Source organism: Apteryx rowi, unplaced genomic scaffold (genome assembly GCF_003343035.1).
Source record: "Apteryx rowi isolate R43461 unplaced genomic scaffold, aptRow1 scaffold_11, whole genome shotgun sequence".
Lineage (NCBI taxonomy): Eukaryota > Metazoa > Chordata > Aves > Apterygiformes > Apterygidae > Apteryx > Apteryx rowi.
In genome coordinates this window covers 1,254,376-1,273,573 of record NW_020447308.1, presented here as the reverse complement: position 1 = coordinate 1,273,573, position 19,198 = coordinate 1,254,376, and the positions used below count along the sequence as shown (strand labels likewise).

The following is a 19,198-nucleotide window of genomic DNA, read 5'->3' as shown; positions in this document are numbered from 1 at the left end:
TACCGAACGGGGAAGAGGCAGGGGGAACAGGCACGCCTCGTCCAGTAACTGCTTTTCCAATTCTCCGTGGTATGGAAACACCTCTCTGGAATGATGGTGTTTCCAACCAGATCCTATTTCTCGAGCCGAATGACGGAGCCTCTGGGAGAGCCCCACTCCCGTCAGCGGCCAGCCAGCTTTGGGGCAGCATTCTCCTCGTTCTCTATTTACTTTCCACTACCCTCGTTCTCCACGAGAGCTCCCAGGCAGCCGGTGTTTCATGCTCTCCAAGGCGTGCGGATGGAAGGAGAGCGCAGCCGGGCTGTTCCTAGATGTAAGGGCTGGCTGCCTCCGCCGCTCCCTCCCTCCCACCGCGTCACGGGCCAAGCCAGCGCTCGCACGTCGCCATCTTTCCGGGACTGGGTGGACTTTTGCAGCCTGGTGCCATATAGAGAAGTCTGGTCCTATCAGTTATGCAAACACTAAGCACTCTTGACTTAATTTAGCCTGCTTGTCCTAAGCTTAAATATGCTATTTATCTAAGGTTGAATTTTGAATTGCAGCTACACCAGTGCGAGCTTCTGAGGGAGGATGTGTAGCTGGCTTGACAGTTATCTCCTCTGATGTTGGCCTTGCTGCAGCTGGGGTGTTTTGTAGCTGCTGTCAGGCCCAGTTCTGAACTCAGGCTGGTTAAGAAAGAAAGAAGGAAAGAAAAAAGATGGCTTCAAGCTACCCTACCCAAGTCCGTGTTCGTTGTGTTGGTGTGTGAGCTTGACATAGCCAAGGATTGAGTTTGTCAGATGTAATTTGAAAATGAAGCAACGTTTTATTGCCCTCGCTCCTCTCCAGGGAGCTGAACATGTTTTGGTGGTATCTGTTCAGGTTAGAGCCGATCGAAAAATAACACCTTTTTTAAAAAGAAAGAAAAAAAAACAGTATGTTTAACGGAGAGAAAAGAATGTTCAGTTATTGCCAAAATAGTCATTAATGCCTTTGCCTGAAGGCTGAAAAAATGAAACCGTAGCAGACATTATTGATGCAAATACATTTCTGTTAAGGTTTTCAGAGAGAGAAAGGATTTTCTGAATAGCTGTAGTCTATTTCCATGCTGCTAATTACCCGGATCCAGACAGCTAGAAGCATTTTATAAGAAAGACGAGATGCAATATGCTTATGTTTAAATGTCAGGAGTAATTGGAGCTTGGGAATTTTTTAAAATAAATTAATTCTGAATCTTAATAAAGTAAATCTGGCCATGAAAGTCATACTATAGCTTTTTCAGTCAGAAGTATAGAAGAAGGAATCAACAGATGGTCCTGATGTGCATTAAAACCACCTTGGCTTTAAAAAGTTAGAGGGAATTGATTGTTTTTAATTTTGCATTTACTGAATATGAATCTAATTTTGCAGTTGCTGCAGTCAATGGGAAACATCCTGTTATTCTCAGTATGGGGATACCTGATATGTAGTATATTTATTGGTGCATCAAGCTACAAGTGTACATGGCTGTTTAATAGAGAATTTCTGTTTACACAGTGTACTTCGATGACGCATGTGAAGCCTTTAAAAAGGCATTTTAACTTTGGAATAAACTCTTTTGAAAATTTGCAATCACATTTTTGGGAAATGAACACAATTTGTGAAGCTGTTTTTACTTGTATCTTTAAATCCTTGAGTTTACTGAGTGTATTTGACTGGGTGTATGCGTGTAAAGGAAAGTGTCACTTTATAACTCTTTCTGCTTTGCTCCCTTAGAATGTGAAAGCTTCCTGGAGGATGGGCTGAGTAGCATCTGTACCTCGTCACAGGGAGTCCTTAAAAGAGAGTCCGGGAGCGAGTCTGAGCTCTTCCCCTTGCCTGGTGATGGGATGGAAGACATTGTCTTTGGAAAGGTAGGAAAGTGTGGTTAGGATGTGGTTAAAAAGGTTGAGGCCTGATTCTATAAATCCATATTGCAAACTTGGTTAATTTTGGTTTCAGTGGTGACTTCTTTCTCTAGAAACCTGGTAGCGATTATCGTGAAACAGAATCTGTGGGAAGGACCTGGTAATCTACAATTACATGCAGCAGAATACCAAGAACTTTGCAAGACCCTGATGTCAAAAAGATGAAAGTAATTTTGAGTGTCCAAAAGTAAATCCAACATTAGAGAAACAGTTGAAAAAGTAGATTTTCTTGCAAGGTCATTAGGGATAGCACAGGCGGTATGAAAGCCATCTTTAACTAATGTAACAAAGATTTTTTCTCCTGAAAACAATGACCTCTCCACTGGCACCTTCAAAATCATATACTGTAATTTGCAGAAGAACCAGGGTTTTTTGTCAATTCAGTGCAACTCCCTTAATAGGAAGGAAACGCTCACTCTAAATACTTAAGGCCAATTCTAGTGAATAGTTTTGTTGCCTAGACAACATACCTCTAATGCCTTTTTGCGTGCAAGTAGAAGGATCGTGTTTTCAAGTTTGCTGAAGATCAACAACAGAAGTCATTACTACCCTTAGTCATCTCTGTGCCCTTTGTGTTGCTTACAGATGAGAAGGGGAGGGAGGGGTCGGTGAGAACTGCAGTACAAAATCATCGTCCTCAATAGCGGATGCCTTGCTTCAGATTTGACCTTCAGTCTTTCTGTCTTTTGCATCCGTACAGCCTGAAGATATTCTGAGGGCGACCGGGTTTTGCTCTTTAACAATCTTCCTTATAATTGATAGTTCTTGCCATAAGTAGATGATACAAAAAGCACCCAGAAAGAGTAGAGTGCTGCAGACTGAAACGGGGCAGGAGCCCCTTAGAGCAGTCATCCCAGGGACTTTGGTCCAAGCTCCATGGAAACTTCCACTTAGGTTCTGCATGGGTTTAGCCAGTTCAGACTTACCTGTTTGAACACTGGGTTCCTGCTCTGAAAAACTAAAATTTGGGAATAGTTTTCGCGCTTGCTTTCAGAGAAATATATTTAATGAACCAAAGTTCTCTTTGGTTAAATCAAATCAGACAATGGTGAATGTTTTCCAGTGGGACAGGAAACACCACAGCCTGGACTAAGTGATCTCATGTGCTATAAATGAACAGTAAAGTCATCCCTAACGAATGTGGTAGGGCACAAAGCTCATCGGCCTCACCCTTTCCCATCTTACTTTCAAAGTGCTGGGGGACCCTGGATTTTGAGAATACAAGGCCTTTTGGAAGAGCGGAGCACTGTCTTCAATTTCCTCGTGTAGACTGGCATGAATTATGGCAAGAGACTTTGCCATTTGGGTCTGATTTAATGATGGTATGGGGATGGGTGGGATAAGAGTGCTGTGAGAACACAGTAAATTATATATTACACAGAATTTTGGCTTTTTTCATTCTTGTGTGGAAAGTTTGTTTCTCCAAAGACGAGAAAAAAGAAAACCAAAACTTAGAAAGAATTGGTAATACAACGTCTTAGGAGTGCCACAAGGAAAAGAAAGAGGAAAGTGGATCTTCAGTGGCTCTATTGCCAATGGAGAAAGGACAGAGTAAGAAAATTACTTTCTTCGTAGAAAGGGAAACCTTTTATTAAATTGGCAGCCTTTGCAGTGCTCTCATTATGTGGTGGGTTGCAGATTTCATCTAGAAATGGGTAAAGTTCAAAAGGTTCATGAGTTTAGTTTAGGAAGTTATTCAAAGCTGATCTCAACCTCAGTCACTTTTTTCTGTCTCTGCTCTGCTGACTAACTCAACTTGATTCCTTGTCTCCTTTCTCAGAATTCATCTGTGTGTCTTTTTCTCAGCTGTTTATATAAGAACCAGAGATGTTCAGCTTTGTGAGCTTGTTCCTTAATTCAGTCTTTTTTCTAGACTCCAGAGCTCAGCTGATGGAAATGAGTGTTTTAAGTATTTTTTAACATCCGTTAAAATAAGTGCTGGATTTAATCTTTCTTTTCAAAAATATTATAAGATACATTTCTTGGTTGTAGCTGGTTAGCTCTGAGTCTATTAAATAGTACGGTTACCATATTAAACTGGGAAGAGAGAGAACATGTTTATGAACAGAAAGGGAATCTCAAACCTTTGAGTATGATGATTCTTGTTATTACTATCCTGTTCTTGTTTCTCCTGTGTATAGACAAGGGTTGAACTGCCTTCTGTTAGACTGTTTTTATTATACAAGACAGCTTTCTTCCATTAAAAAGTTTTGCATAGTGGCAGGAGTGATAGGATAGCCATTAATCTAGAATTATCTGTTAAAGAAAACTTCAGTGGAACAAGCCATTGTCCATCCAGGGTGTCCTGTGAATATCTGCTGCTTCCATAAAAATCACTTAAAATTAATAGATTTTAAGCCCTGGTTCTGTCCCAGGGCCCAGAAGAATTGAGGTGTGTTGAGTCTTGAGATCTGCAGGTGCCTTAAGCTGGCCCTGATGTTGGGTGCGTGTTCTCCGTGGTGGCTCCTGTCTTGCTTGGAGGGACATGGACCGAGCGGAGAGCGCCTGGGTTCAGGGGGCTCCGGTGTTAAAGCCTGACTTGTTTTTTCAGACTTTAAAGGCTGTTGTTGAAACACAGAAATCACTTACAACGCATGTTCTAAGGCTTCAGCAAAATGCTGTGTTTTATATGTCAGTGATTTATTCCCATGTCCTCGTCATCCTTTTTCTCTCTTTCTCCAAGCAGCCATCTGTGCAGACTTTGCAACACCCTCTATCCTGAGTGATTAATGCAGCATAAGGTCATTTCTCACAATCGTCTTGTAGCTTCCCGGGGCGTAGCCCATACGGCTTGCTCATCTTGACTTTTAACCTGCCACCAAAATTCAGCATTACTAGGAAGTTTTTAAACCTGCCCTTTGGGAAATGATTCACATGCACGGCCCTTGGGAAGTCAGGAACCTGCGGTTCATTGTCAAAGAAAGGGGCTGTAACTCACATTTGGTTTCTGCCTTTGTTTTGGTTTGATAAAGGAAATAGGAAAGATTTATGTATTTGTGCATTTATTTATTTTTTAGAGTTATTTTTTCTCTCAAAAAAAAGAAGCACACAGGAATAAAAGTTTGAAGAGAGAGGCTTTCACCAAGGATAGACTGGTCCACTCCAAATCACAAAAATGATGATAAGCAAATAATTAATAGGTGGCCACTATTGAGGTTAACTGTGGGGAGCCTGGAGCTATAGGTAAACGTGAATAAAGTGACTCTGCTACATTATATTGCGTTTGCATGTTGTCGTTAAGAAAATCTTTGATTTAGTTAAAGACTTAAAACCAAGATTTTTGATTTAATCTTTTCTTAATTCCATTTGTCAAGACCTACAGAAGAAGGGATTTAGTTGAAGAAGTTACCTTACCTCCCCCTCCACTCCAGCATCCAAGTGATTTCTCTATTCCTATTCATGAAGAGGAACATGCACTCTTCTTGGGTCTTACCTCATTTTTTCTTACAAGCTTCTTACTAAATAAAGACTGGTTTTGACAGCAAAAAAAATGCACATTAGCATGTCTGTAAAAGCTTTTCTCAGCAATAAGTTTTATGGTCATAATTAGAAGATGAATTCATTGAGGTGCAACACAGCAGTTCTAATTTGAAGAAAATTAATATATCTTTAATGTTTCATTTTTCCTATAGGAAAAGAACAAATTAAAGATCCATTTTTTTCTGCAAGCACAGTATTTTTTTACTCAAACAGGATTAAACAGCAGTGCATACTTACTGGCACTTGGCCAGATAACTAATTTTTTTCAGAGGTGGCTTCAATATAGATGTTTGTTAGATGCGTGAGCCACACTTGGCATTTTCCAGACAGAGTCCTGGTCCTTCGTACTAGCTATTTTGCTTTGTTTCAAAAAGACATCATTTAAAAGAAGAGAGAATATTTTAAGAGTAATAAACATGGACCACAAGTTCAAGAAAGTTGTGTAGCACTTTCTGTCTGATGCTCAAGGTAAAAGTTGAAATGGACCACATATATTTCACATTTTTAAATTTCTCTTTGAACTGTAGTTTAACGATGGAAACCCTGAAGCTTCCCTGCAAGGAAAAGCGGTTTTAGTTCTGAGCTTTAAACTGGAGCAGTATTTCTCATCCGAGACTCTAAAGAGAGACATCCTCTCTTTACTCTGGAGCTAATTCCCCCATATATAATTTGGTGTTCTGCAATATTGTTGCTATATTTGCATCCAACTTATAACGTTTCCCAAGTGCCCCGTCCTTCCACTGTACCGCTGGCGTGTCGTTGTCTCTCCTCCTGCTGTGCTGCCCTGACGTCTAACAGCATTTTCCTGTGTCTCAGGAAAGCGAAGCAGACTGTTTCCTCTTCTGAAGTAGTATTATCCACATAATGACTACTTAATTTGTCTGGATTTAAGCAATTCAGTAAGCTGTCATCATGAGTCACACAAATATCAGATTATCTTGCATAATGCCAAACATAATCAAAAACTTTACAGGGCATCCATTTCATTCTCCCTCGTTTTAACCTACGCTTTCCATTTAAATATGTGTCAAATCCATTATTTTAAATTTGCAGTTTAAGTTTACCGTTAAAGTGTACTTACACAAATTCATCATTAATATTTGACGTCCCTTACTGTGAAATGAATGCTTTTGATGGGATGTATTTTTAGTGTATTGTTTAATGTTTAGTGTTTAAAAAGTGTATTGTTCTTGGGTATCGTGCTGTGGATGCTGTTTTTTCTTCTTTTTTCTTTGATGGATGAGAAGGGGGAAATAGTGTGACAGCATTTATTTAAACCATCTTAAGAACACTATTGCATACCTATTAAACCAAAAGAAGATGAAAAAATAGGCAGCCAAACTTGAACTAGGGCTTCTTCTTAAATTGTGAAATGTTTCATTAGACTTCACTCTGAACACTTCAGTTTCTTTTTATTTAATTTAACAAGAAACTTTTAGCTTAGAATTTATGCCGATAAAGGCTTCGAAGAGTGCAGTCTCTAGCATACGCTGATAATGCTGGGCGGGAAAGAAGTCGGACTGGAGGAATTTGAGGTGAGGACTGGCATGTGGCCATAGCACTCCCCTTCATCCCATCCCTTGCGTTTCTTAATGCCCATCTCCGTTCTGAGAATTGAATTTTGTATTCCGTTGCCTTCTGCCAAATGCGAGCTGACAGACTGCAGCTCCGTGAATGCTCAGCTTCTGCTGAGAACCAGGGAGCCAGCTATTTGAAGACAATTAGCTGCTGTGGCTTTGGTGAATAGTCTATTATATATGATCTGACAGATCGCTCTGCGTTATTATTATTTTAAATGATACAGTGCAGGGCTCTGCAGGAGAATAAATTGAAACTTCCCACGTCAGTCCCTCGGGGCAAACACCATTTCAGACTGAAGGTGATGTCATGAACATGCTTGTGTTTTTTATACTAGCCACGGGGAACACAGAATAATCATAGGCTGTTTTTAGGCTGTATTGTCAGCATGTGGCCTTTTGCCAAGGAGAACCAGTTTGGGTTCCACTTACTGCTTTTGGAGCAAACTAAACCAAAAATTGCAGGATGAATCAAGACCTGTAATACAATGCGGCTGATCCTGTGGAACAGTATTTTTCAATTATAGTTGGATCTGAAAAATGCTGCAAACCCTGACATTAACTTTTTGCTTAATGGAAAGTGGTTGGGGATGGGGATTTAAGCCTTTATTTTTGTGTCTCTTTTATACTACTGAATAACTGTTCCTTTTGTGCTGAACGGTGCAGTGGAACAGTATGTTGCCTTTGAGGTCTCAGGGCTACAAGCTACAGACCTAGCTCAGGTCACGCAAAGGAGGTTTGAGTTTGTCGTCAGATGTCCCAGTGACCCCGTTCGCCCTTAATTGCTCTCCATCGTTAACGCCTGGTAAATCTTTGGTGAATTTACACCCCCTTGACTGATAACAGGTTCAGCTAGAAATGGCTGGAGAAGCAGTTTGTTGGAAGCGGGATTCCCCGGGTAGCATGAAATGCTATAAAGTGAAGATAAAGGCACATCAGAGGAGCCCGGTGGGGAGCCCAGGACTGTGCTGTAGGTGACTTACAGAGGTGGAAGAGACAATAGCAGCAGGGAGTACTTCAGCCTCCTTTGAAACCAGGACAAAAAGTCTCCCTTCTGTGATGATTAATTTGCCTCATGCTATCAGCTAAGAAATCTCACAGCTCATGTTAAATACATTTGTATTTATTTAAAATGTTAAATGTATTTATCTAGCTTTATTTTTTAAATTTTTTTGCTTCTACTTTTGTCGCAGCAGCCTGAAGAGGAGCAGTCGGTGTGTGATGTCACCAGCTCCAGTTCCTCTGCCGATGACACCATGTCCTTGGAAAGAAACTCGTCCCTGGGCAGCGACACTTCCCTCCCCTTCCCGCCAACGCTGAACTTCATCGGGCCCAAGGACAGGTGCAGTTTGGATGGAAGCTGCATTAACATGGTGGCTGCCGAGGGAAGAGAGGGTGAACCCGCTGGCTCCGGAGAGACAGAAGAAGAGTTGGATAGTATAACAGATGTGCCTACACATTCCTCCGTCTTAAGAAACTCCATGCGACCGCTGTCACCTTTCCGTCGGCATAGTTGGGGGCCAGGGAAGAATGCCACCAATGAAGCAGAAATAAATCAGAGGAGGTGAGTGAAGAACTGCTTTGGTTTACTTTGCACCCGCTCATGCATATTCATGTAAGTTTTGGACTTGGCATGATAAAAAAAGAAAAGTGAGGATGTCTCTCTCTCTCTTTTTTCACTCAATGGAGTGAAAAAAAACTCCTAACATACATTTTTTTAAATAAAATTTCAGGATGAAAGTACTTAATACCTACAGTACACTTCAGCTTTCCAGAGAACAGAAAGAATGACTCAAAGCTTATTAAAGTGAATGGAAATGCCTTGCAAGAGATCTTCCATTTGAATTATCACCACCCCTTTCTATATGAAGGGTTTTGTTAAAGGAATTATTGGAGTGTTAAATTTCATTGACCACAAAATAAACAGAGGCGTGGAGGCTCCTAATTTGGGGTAGTGGTGAGGTGAATAGTTCCCATCTGACTCTTGATAAATTTTCAACAAGCTGGTTTCACCTCAGTCTCTCGTAGACAGTACCACCTAAAACACGTTTCCAGGGTTCCCTCTATCTCAATTGGGGGGAAAAAAAAAAGAAATAAAAGAAGATATACAGCAAAAAAATAACCTGAGCAAGCCCGCAGAAGCCTGTGCACTGGGTTCTCCAACAGCTGCCATGCCCCGCGCATACAGGTGCAGTTCAGCCTTTGAGTTGCCATGAGATAGATAGATAGATAGATATAGATACAGACGTTTTGTTGGAGGCAGCTGGGGTCAAACCCTTCGCGGTCTGAAGGCAGCGGAGGTTTGGTCGTTGTTTTTAATGTGTTTGGCTTGTAGAGCAGGCGTGACCAGCTGCTTTTGGAGGGTCCGGATGACGTGGCCTCCCTTGGCTCTGGGAGAGGTCCCTGCTGGTGGAGGCTGCGCGTTGAGGCCCGCAGCACAGCATCACTCTTGGGGAGCACTGAGAGCTGCAGCCTTGCTGGGTCACAGTTCTGTTTTTAAGCTAAACTGAACTTTGGGTGATGCCATTCAACCCAGCCACGGACTACGGGTTCCTGGTAACTAGTTACTGGGCAGTTAGGATGATCCAGTGAGAGGCAGGCGTCTCCCTTTTGAAATGGAGGCACATCGCTTTCCTTAACGCATTAGAAGCTGTGTGTCTTGCTAAAGGAAGATTATAAATCCTTCAGATTTTAAAGCCAATGCTGAAAAGCATTGAAGACCCTGCAGGTAACACAGGGTGAAAGGTGGCTTTTTATTTATTTTTATTATTATTATGACTGCCACCTTCTTTGGACTTCATTCCAGGTCCCCAGGTGATATTTAAATGAATAAAGTAATACCTATCTTGTAAAGCTACAACAGAGTCAACATCAGGTATATAAGCTGGTTTATGATACAATGAGTCCATAAGCCCATAAAGTCATTTAGAAAGATTTATTTTTTAAGTGTAGGACCTGTTATGTAAGGATTTCTGAGAGTAATAAACTGCATAGCTAGCAATTACTGCTAATACTTAACAGATGGAGTTAGATTCTTATGCATCAGAGTTTGGAGGCTATTTATGATATGGGAAAACACATCTATTGTAAATGTAAGACAATTTGAGTAAAGGAACAGTAATTATTCTCATATGTTTTCAGATACAGCTGCCACTTCATAAGGCTAGCTGTCACGTAGGTTACTTAGTAAAGAAAAGCTGGGTGGGTCATTGCTGCTGTTTTGTTCCTGTTTGTTTTTATGCTTTTGATACGAAGAAATTTGGATTTTTTTTTTCTTTCTTCTCTATTCTTCTCATACACGGCTGTTGTGAGGTTGATGATTGTGTTGTTTAGTGAGCAAGAACAAATACGTAGGGAATGAAGCCCATACCAGTGACTTTCATACAGACCAGTTAAATTTGGGGTGTTTGGTTGTGCATTTGTTTCATTCGTGTCTACTTTTCCAATTAAAGGGGAAAAGCCTTTACTGTAGTTTGACTTGTGAAAACCTTTTAAGTGAAGTTACATGAAGTGCAAGCCTTATCTAAGGTCCGTACTGCTTACGGGCTGGACCTGCCCCCCGGCACTTCTCTGGCCCTTCGGCGAGCAGTTCAGCTTGCTAAATTAACAGAGAACCAGCTTAACCAAAAAAGGTGGAGTTGCCACCAGACCCAGTCCTAGGACAGGGACAGGATGGCACGGCCAGGATATGGAGGGGAATGGGACTGCCTTTTACGACAGTGGCAAGCCGCTAAATGAGCCAAACAAAATGTGCCTCCCATCTGAGTGGAGAACTCGCAGCCTGCTCCAGCCTCTGTCCAATCCCAAAAAAAAGTCTTTCCACTGCCCATGGAGGCAGCTGAGTCAAGTTTCAACAGAGCTGCTGGTATAGGACCCGAGGAGTCCACCCAAAAAGCCATCTTTTTTATGATTTGATCTTTTCTAGTGTTATGGGTTTTCTGTTGGTAAGAGGGAGCGTAAAATTTTGTTCACAGAAAATATTTTAAAAATCTAGCTGTCTTAAATAAAATGTGAAAATATGCCCAGTTCTCCTCCTTTTTCATCTCTCTCCTCAAATGCATTTCATGGATAGTCCTTGTGTCTACATTTTGCTATTAAAGACATAAAGATGACTAACAAGGCTTCCACAAAAGGGATGTTCATCCTTCACTAATTCTTAGCTTTCATAGGGGATATTAAGTATCTCTCTTTTAACAACAATGCAGTGTTGTTAATGCTCATGTCTGAGGAAAGAAATGACTGCATTTTTCACTGATGGACTAAGCACTGCAAAACTGAAGCCATTGTTAATCACGGTTGGTAACAGCTTCTGTCAAATAGTGTCCTAATCTAAACTTAAAACTGACTTGGGTTTGGCAGCAGCTAAGCTGCAACACTGTCAGTACCTGTTCAACCTTTTTTCTGTTTTTAAAAAAAAAAAAAAAAGTCTGTATAAGAGAGAGATTCATTTCTTGCTTTAATGCTTCATTTTGTATTTTCTTCGGTATTTCCATTCCCTCTGTTATTTGTGTTGGGGATAATAATTCTGCAGCTGCCATTTGTTCGTTTTATTCCATTCGATTTGCTGACCACTGTCCATGATTCATTTTCAGTTCAATGCGAGTTCTGGGGGATGGTATAAAGAAGCCTCCCATTCATAGGAGAAGGTACAAAGCCAACTAACTTGACTAACCATTTTGCGTTTGAATGTCTACTAACTCCATACCATCATGGTAGCTAATGTGAGGCTAGTCACTACCTCTCGAAGCATTTGTTTTACTGAGTTGCACATCCAGCTTGGCTGCTTTCCCTCTTTAGTCTGACATGGGCCAATTTTTATGACTTGTAGAGCACATGCTAAAGCCATTTCCTCCAGGACGGTGTGCTGGTAACTTTGAGAAATTTTGAACATCATTTTATTGGGCTTTTCCACGTGTAAGATTTGAAGTTGTATTAAAATCATTGTTTACCTACAAGCTTATGCTTAACTTTTATTTAAAGCACATCAGAGACCAGTGCCAATCCTTGTAGGATGGGCGCCTGAGGGAATACATGAGAAACGATCTCAAAGTTAGAGAATACTCTGCAGATCTACAGCTGGTGATGGCTCTAATTTTGCTCTTTTGCTGTTTTTTAAAACCATCTTCCTAAAAGAATAGAAAATAAGTATTTTTGCTTCCATATGTTTTTTTTTTCTTCCATATGGCAAACTTTCAGTTCCTCATCCTTCATGTAGATACATATTTTCACACGTGTAACCTTTGAGCTATCTATTAACATATGAAGGAGGATACTAATTTTTGACTTAGCAGCCATGTCAGTTGTCCACTTTCATCTATTTAAGTTTAACCTCTCTCCTTCAGTGGTTGAACCTCTGCTGATCTCCCATAGCCTGTTACCTGTCCTCCCATGGCAGGTTATCAAAGGATTTCTTTTACCTTGAAATGGATGGGGTTACCTGAAGTGTTGCTCTAGGTTACCTAGATGCATGTGTAAACAAACTTCCATATCTTCACATACGGAAAAAATGCTACCGTGACCTTACCATGCATCAGCATAAATGAAGTTCAGGAGAGGGCTCTTAAAAAAAGAAAAAAGAGGAAAGACACAAGAAAGAACATGTTTTTTGACTTCTGTGAAGCCACTTTATTTGCATCACTGTCTGCTCTGTAGGAAGAAGCTCAGTGCTTCTCTTCTCAACTCATGCAAATGAGCATCTTTTTACTATTTTTATGTTAATACTCACACAGTTCCTACAGAGGAGCCTTGAGTTAAGCCTGAGACACTGAACTTACACATACCATTGAGAAAGTATGTCTCAAATAGGCAACGTGAAATACTTAATAATTTCTGAAAATTTATAATTTTTTCATAAGCATTCTCTCTTCCTCTTTTCTGCCCTCCCAGCCGTTTTGATATCATCCTCTCTAACACTAGTTGCAGAGTGACAGCCTGAAACTAATTCCAGCGATTTATGTTCTCACACAAGGCTGTTTTATATAATAGCTCTCCCCACCACGGCCCCCAAAGTCGTTTTCTGTAGAGGGTTTTTGCTTGCTCTACAATGATCTCTGCTCAGTTTTTATGGTGTTGCCAATAGATTGTGGGTGGCTCACCAGCAGGATTATGATTCTATAAGTCTGTTTTTCATAGCTCTTGCCAAGAGGTCTTTATCCCTCTCTGAGATCTTCCACCACTCCCAGGCTTCCTCCTGCATGTTTGCCCACTTTCTCCCTCCATCTCTCCCTCCCTCCTCTCTTCTGCCTTCCTTCCTTTGCCGTTTTAGCATTTTAGATGGTCACTGTAAAGTGGCAAGAGTCAGGAATAGATGCATCTTTTTAAATGCGCTATCTAGGGTAAATGTTATGTCATTTCTTTAACAAGGAAAATTCTCTCTCCTTCCATTCATAAGAAAAGACAAGAATTACTGACTCTTGCAAACAAATCAGTGAAAGGAAATTAGTGTAAGAACAGCTCCAGTGGCTGAGACCAAAGATCCATCTAGCCTACCATTCTAGTGGCCATAAGCAGATGACCAGGGAGCGTAAGCCTGGGCAAGTATGTGTGATCCCTCCCTGTGATCCTTTCACAGTCTTCACCTACTTTCTGCTCGGGGGATTTCCTTACCCCCCAGGGGCTGAACACACTGCTGGGAGTGTAGACTGAGGAGATGTATAATGCAGATAGGTTTATCGTGGCCGTGAAGACTTGGTTCTTTTACGACCTCAAGAAAGTATTTAATCCCCTTCCCTCAGTAATACTTCCCTCTACCACCATGGTTTAGTAGGCCCTTGAAGTGTTTGCATATTATGGGAAGGTGTGCCTTCATAAAGCATGTTCATGGCAATGTGCTGAGAGCTGTTGGTGAAGAGTACCTAGAGCTTTGGTGTGCAAAGTACAGGTACTTTAGATGCGTCCTCACCCAGTTAACATCCTTGACAAAATGGGCAGCAATTTTTTGAACTCCCATCCTCAAACCCTTCCTGAATTTTTCCTGTGTTGCACTGTTGCGGAAATGATACAAGGCAGTGGCAAAAGACGGACGCAGTCAGTGGCTTTAAACCTTCCTTTGTGCTGTCTGAACTTTCTGGCACTCACAAATCCTGGCACAAGGATACGGAGACTTGTGCGGCCCTTTTTCATAGGCTTCTGGCCTGGAGCAAAGTGCACTCTGGCCATGTCCTCTCCTTGCATGGATCACGTGCCAGAGGCTGTGAGAAGGACTTGGGCAGTACTGCTTGGGCCAATTTGTGCTGATTCAAAATTCCCTTCAGACAATATATGTTTCCTGGACAGCTTTTGAAGTATTTAGGGGTCCTTTATACCCTGTAGAACCTGCAGTTGGGCCATAATTGCATGGAGGAAAAATAACAAAAAGCAGTATTTAAAATGACAACAAAAATATTTGCATGCTGTATTTACATCTCTTATGTCTTTCATGATGCAACTTGGGATGCTTTGGGGGTATACTGAAAGTTTTTCTAGTCAAAATACTATTTCAAGGACTCTGATTTGAATTAATCACGAGTTAATAGTGAGACAAGCNCCCCCCCCCAGCCTCTTTCACTGATTTTCTGTGCAACATTAAGAATACCACTCTCCTTTCTTGTTTTTCCCAAGATTTTTTTGAGGTTATTAATACTCGTACGGAGGGGACTTACATGTTTAAATGTTTGTAAGGGATTCTTTTTCTGATTTTGGATGAGAGATGCCATGAAAATACTAATTATTACTAACATAACGGCTATGTGATTCCTAATGCAAAATTGGCTTTGGTGTGTTTGGTCCTATTTTCCCCCAAAACATCTCTCCTCACGAGGAGCGGTTTCTCCAGTATGTTGTGTACCCACTGATGGGATTGGTCTGAGGGAAGCATGAGCTGTCCTACTACCCGTTTGGAGGTAACTGAGGACCTCCATCATTTTTTGGGGGGGGGGGGTGGTCTTTTGTGTTCTGTCAGCCAGAAATACATATTAGCTATTTCATTGTTTTGTGTGAGTGTTTTTTATCTAAAGATATGCATGAGTGAGAGTCTTTTAACATTCCCCTGTTCTGTAACAATCCAATAATCACAGCCCTTTTCCTTTCTTTGCCTTTTTTGATGTTCCTAGTTTGAGCTGGTGTCCCTCTGGTGTACAGTTCATTACCATGGGTCCTGACTTTAATTGTAGAAGGTATGGTATAAATAAATGTGCAGCAGCAGCAGCAAAGGAGCACTGCCAAAACTGTATTGTCGGCTTTTCGTGTATAGTCTTTTTCTCCACTGCTCTGGCTGAAACATGCACGTGTGTGTTTGCTTCGTCTGCTTTTTCGGCGATTAGGCTTGGTAATGGGTCTTCTAAAGATGGGTGGAGGTGAAGGTGGTGGCTGCTTTTCATTGGCCTTGAGTGTTAAAGAAGCTGCACTGTTGGGTTTGAGCTGCTGTTTTCCTTGATGGTTTTAAGGTGCATTTTGCAGCAGCGATAATCAGAACGATAATTGTGACAGCAAAATAATCAAAGTGAGAGTTAATGTGATTCAGCGCTGCTTTGTTCTGGACAGATCTTATAAAGAATTTAAGTTCATACAGACTTGCTCTTTGTAAATTGAAAGCTCTAGTTTCTTCTTCAAAGAGGCTAATCATGTAAAACCTTCTGTGAAAAACCAATCTGATAGCCACAGATGAAAATTTCCCAGACATTTAAAATACGCATCGTTTGTAAAAGGTCCCAGCATTGAGATTAATGCTTACAGGTCAGATCTTCACCTGATAATGTGCATTAACATAATTGCAGGCCTGTCTCCCAGATTTTATAGCTTCTGTTTTCCTCTGGCAGTTCTTGCTGGTTGTGGGCAGAGCTTTTCAACTCTTTTTCTGAAGACTAGATATTTAGAAAGAAGGCACTCTGCACTTGAATTTACAGAATTAATAACAATTTGGTCTATATGCCCTAACTAGCAATTATAGACCAGTACTACCAACTGATGTCTATTTGATGGGCTACATAATATTATTTGCAGTTTTGAGCCGAGTTATTTGTGTCACAACAAGCTGCCTGATTTTTTCTTGTAATATCATGGTTATTATCTTGGGATAGAAGAAAAAAATGTTCCTCTGTCCTAGATAATCAGTAGGAACGGGACTGATTTCACTATGCAGGTGTTTTAGATTAATCTGTATAATTCCTGCTACTGATACACATTGTTAAGTCAAAATCTTCCTAAAACAGATTAAACTGTAAGTGCCCCAACCAGTCCTCTTTCTCATTAACTAACATGAAAAAGCATTTATGATAAGCTAAATCTTCTTACTCAAGATTTATTGCAGTTTTTGCTTTGAAGATATATATTTATCAGCCACTTAATACTTCTAATGAAATGTAGAACATTAGCGACTACTATGCAAGTCTACCTGAATTTAAAGCACCTCTGGTTGTGTAAACAGTCTCTACAATTTAGAGTGTTTCTTCCCTTTAATTTGTTTGAATGTTAGCTATTTGGCTACTCATATGTCATGATTAGTCTGAAGCTGAGATACACTTGTCCATTCATTCAGGGTAGGCCATGCTTCAAACTAGCCGGACTTTGTGCACATAAGATCAAACCTTATTGACATAGGTGTGCTAATGTACCTGGAGGTGAATCTGTAAAGCTTGCACCTTAACCCCAAACTGGACTTGCAATGGGTTTATCGATGCATGGCCACAACGATGAGGGTCAGAAGCAGAAGGTCAGGGTGAAGGAAGGTCAGGTGGAAATAATCACATGTGAAACATTGTTTTAGAGTGTATTAGCATTATTTTCTGTAGAGATCACTTGTCTGTCAACAGCAGCTGTCTCTACAGAGGTTGGCCAAACCTTTCATATCTACCAGTTCTGCAAGCAAAAGTTTATATTTTGCTTAGTTTTGAGTGATCTTAACTGGCTCCACTGGACAGACCTAGCTTCATAAGCAAATGATACTAGGACTGTTTGGCTGATCGAGACAATGTTTATTGAATTAGGAAAAAAAGGGGGGGGGAACAGCTTTGGCAGAAAGAAGGTCATTATCAGTGCTAAAGCCTTGTGCAGTGACAAGTGCTAAACAGACTCAGAGGATGTGTCTGCAAAGAAGAATATTGCATTCAGCACAGGGCTGATTTCATGGCTGCTGGGAGCTGTAGTGTTCAAGTACAGGCAGCACTGGGCTATGCAGGTAGTTCAATTTGGGTGGCTTTATTCCAAGGGGAACCTAGTAAAGCTAACAAAAAAGAATATGTAGAAATATCAAAATCTTTAAGAGTGATTCTAGATTTTCCTCTGCACCACTCAAGCAGGGGAAAAAATAGGAAAAAGTCCATTGACCCAGGAGTTTAAATCGTCATTCCCAAGCAACCGTTGTGTCTCAGTAGAGACACAAAGGTGCTGCTATTTGTTCTGAAGAAAATGTAAAGATAAATCCCTCCACTGCCACCTGCACTTGGTCATTGAGAAGGAAGGTACTGAGGAATAACATAAGTGTTTCCCTGTATGGTTCAGTTAGTGATTGCATTCTGTTGTACAGTTGAAGGCCCTGTGTGATGAAAGACAGCATGCCGTGAGAATTAGTTGGGACCTAACCTCCTTGGTTTTTCTTCAGTTACAGCCTAGAAGGTCTTGCTGGAGACCCTGATGAGAACAAGAAGCCCTCGGCAAGCTTGGAGGCTTCTTCTCTGAGCAGCAAGGACCTCCGACGAAGTCCGCTGGCCAATGATGAATGCGGGTCCCTGGTCTCACTCACTGAAGAACTGGAGCAGGGGGAAATCAGAGACTATGATCACCAGGTAAAGCTGTCCAGCTATTACTAGGTTTTTAGAAAACTCTTAAGTCAAAGTCAAGAAAGTTTTTTTTTCCCAAGTGACTGACTGTGAGTGCTGCCACCCAGCGTATGTAATATTATTTAAGTCTTCTTCTTTAACACAGAGGTTTTCCACTTTGTTCAAATTTGCTACTTGGTTATTTGGGGCAACATGATTGATGGGCTAAATCTTAGGGGGGAGTATAAGTAACTTCCCAGTTTTCTTCCACTGATTGCTGAAAATCATTGAAAAGTTACTTAACTTTCTAGCATGGATATAGTGATACTGTCAATAAAGGTGTTATAAGGCTTCAGCAACTAATGCTTATGCAGCCTTTTGCAAATCTGAAATACATAGAAGTACCGAGCAGTAAGTTATCTGTTAAAGTTTTCAGGTTTATTTTCATATGGGAGGAGAAAATAAAGATAATTTTGCTTTCACAGGCGTAACTAAAGCCAAAAGGCGTGTTGTTATAAGCAGTAGTCAAGCAAAAGATTAATGGTGTATTAAGCAAATTTAGTGTGATCTCTTTGGAGCAGAAATTTATGACAGGTATTCAGGACAGATGGGCCTAAATATTCTTAGAATCTCTGTTGTTGTTGTTTGTTTCTTTTTTTATTAAAGAAGCAATTGTAGTGTTAAATGTTTGAAATACCCTGGATTTCTGAGCTTGATGGTCCGGCAGTAGCGTTTTCTGGGTACATACCAGAATCGTTAGCCAGCTATTCTATTTACCTAGCAGAGTCGCAGCCATCCATCAAGGCAGTAAACGGGTTGTACAAGATCTGACCAGTAAGAGCTGGTATGTCATGACACTTGCATCATCTCATACTTTGAGGAATGGCGTTTTGGGGAGCACACTGTTGAGCATCCGAATTTTTACCATGTTGAACCTCTGTCTAGGTGTAGTGAGAAGATGGCATCACAGCAGTGATTTCAGGGGCCATCAGGCAATTAATAACACACGTTTTATGATAGCCTGCAAGAAGGAAACAGTCAGTGCCCATATCTAGCTGTCCCATAATTAGTTGTCTTTCACTTAAAAGACAAAACAAAATGTTGCATTTCACCTGTACAACTCTGCTTCTATTTTTTGTGGTCTCTGCCTTTCTCACCTATTACCTTATACTGGGAAAAATGCTCTTGATTGTTTACATTTTCTGCTGTTTGACTTTCAGTGTGAATTTCGGTCAGCACGAGGCCTGAACTGTCGTCCGTAATGGGTATGAAGCTGTTGTGCTTGACACATTTGCTCAGTGTGGTTATTCTCTGTTCTGCAGATGCATCAAAGATCACAGCCGCAAGAATTTCATTTCTGTGCTTCTGCTGTTTCTTCTCCACTGACCAAATCTATGTGTCTAATGGCAATTAGTAAACCAGTGCTGGACAGTGAGTAAACGTGATTTTCCATTATCCATATCCATTCCATATACTGTATTAT

At 40.9% G+C, this 19,198-nt stretch overlaps 1 protein-coding gene across 5 annotated transcripts in view; it reads left to right on the top strand.

Annotated features, from left to right (window-relative positions):
• AKAP13 (A-kinase anchoring protein 13) overlaps positions 1-19,198 on the top strand; it is a 212,700-nt gene that overhangs the window by 152,093 nt on the left and 41,409 nt on the right. For 3 of the 5 annotated variants that reach the window (XM_026074418.1, XM_026074438.1, XM_026074409.1), the window contains exons 11-16: positions 1,735-1,871; positions 8,176-8,546; positions 11,575-11,628; positions 15,073-15,135; positions 17,559-17,742; positions 19,038-19,146. In XM_026074418.1, coding sequence (XP_025930203.1) covers positions 1,735-1,871; positions 8,176-8,546; positions 11,575-11,628; positions 15,073-15,135; positions 17,559-17,742; positions 19,038-19,146 — 918 coding nt within the window. The remainder of the gene's footprint in view (positions 1-1,734; positions 1,872-8,175; positions 8,547-11,574; positions 11,629-15,072; positions 15,136-17,558; positions 17,743-19,037; positions 19,147-19,198) is intronic. The other 2 variants (XM_026074447.1, XM_026074429.1) reach the window with 1 other exon arrangement.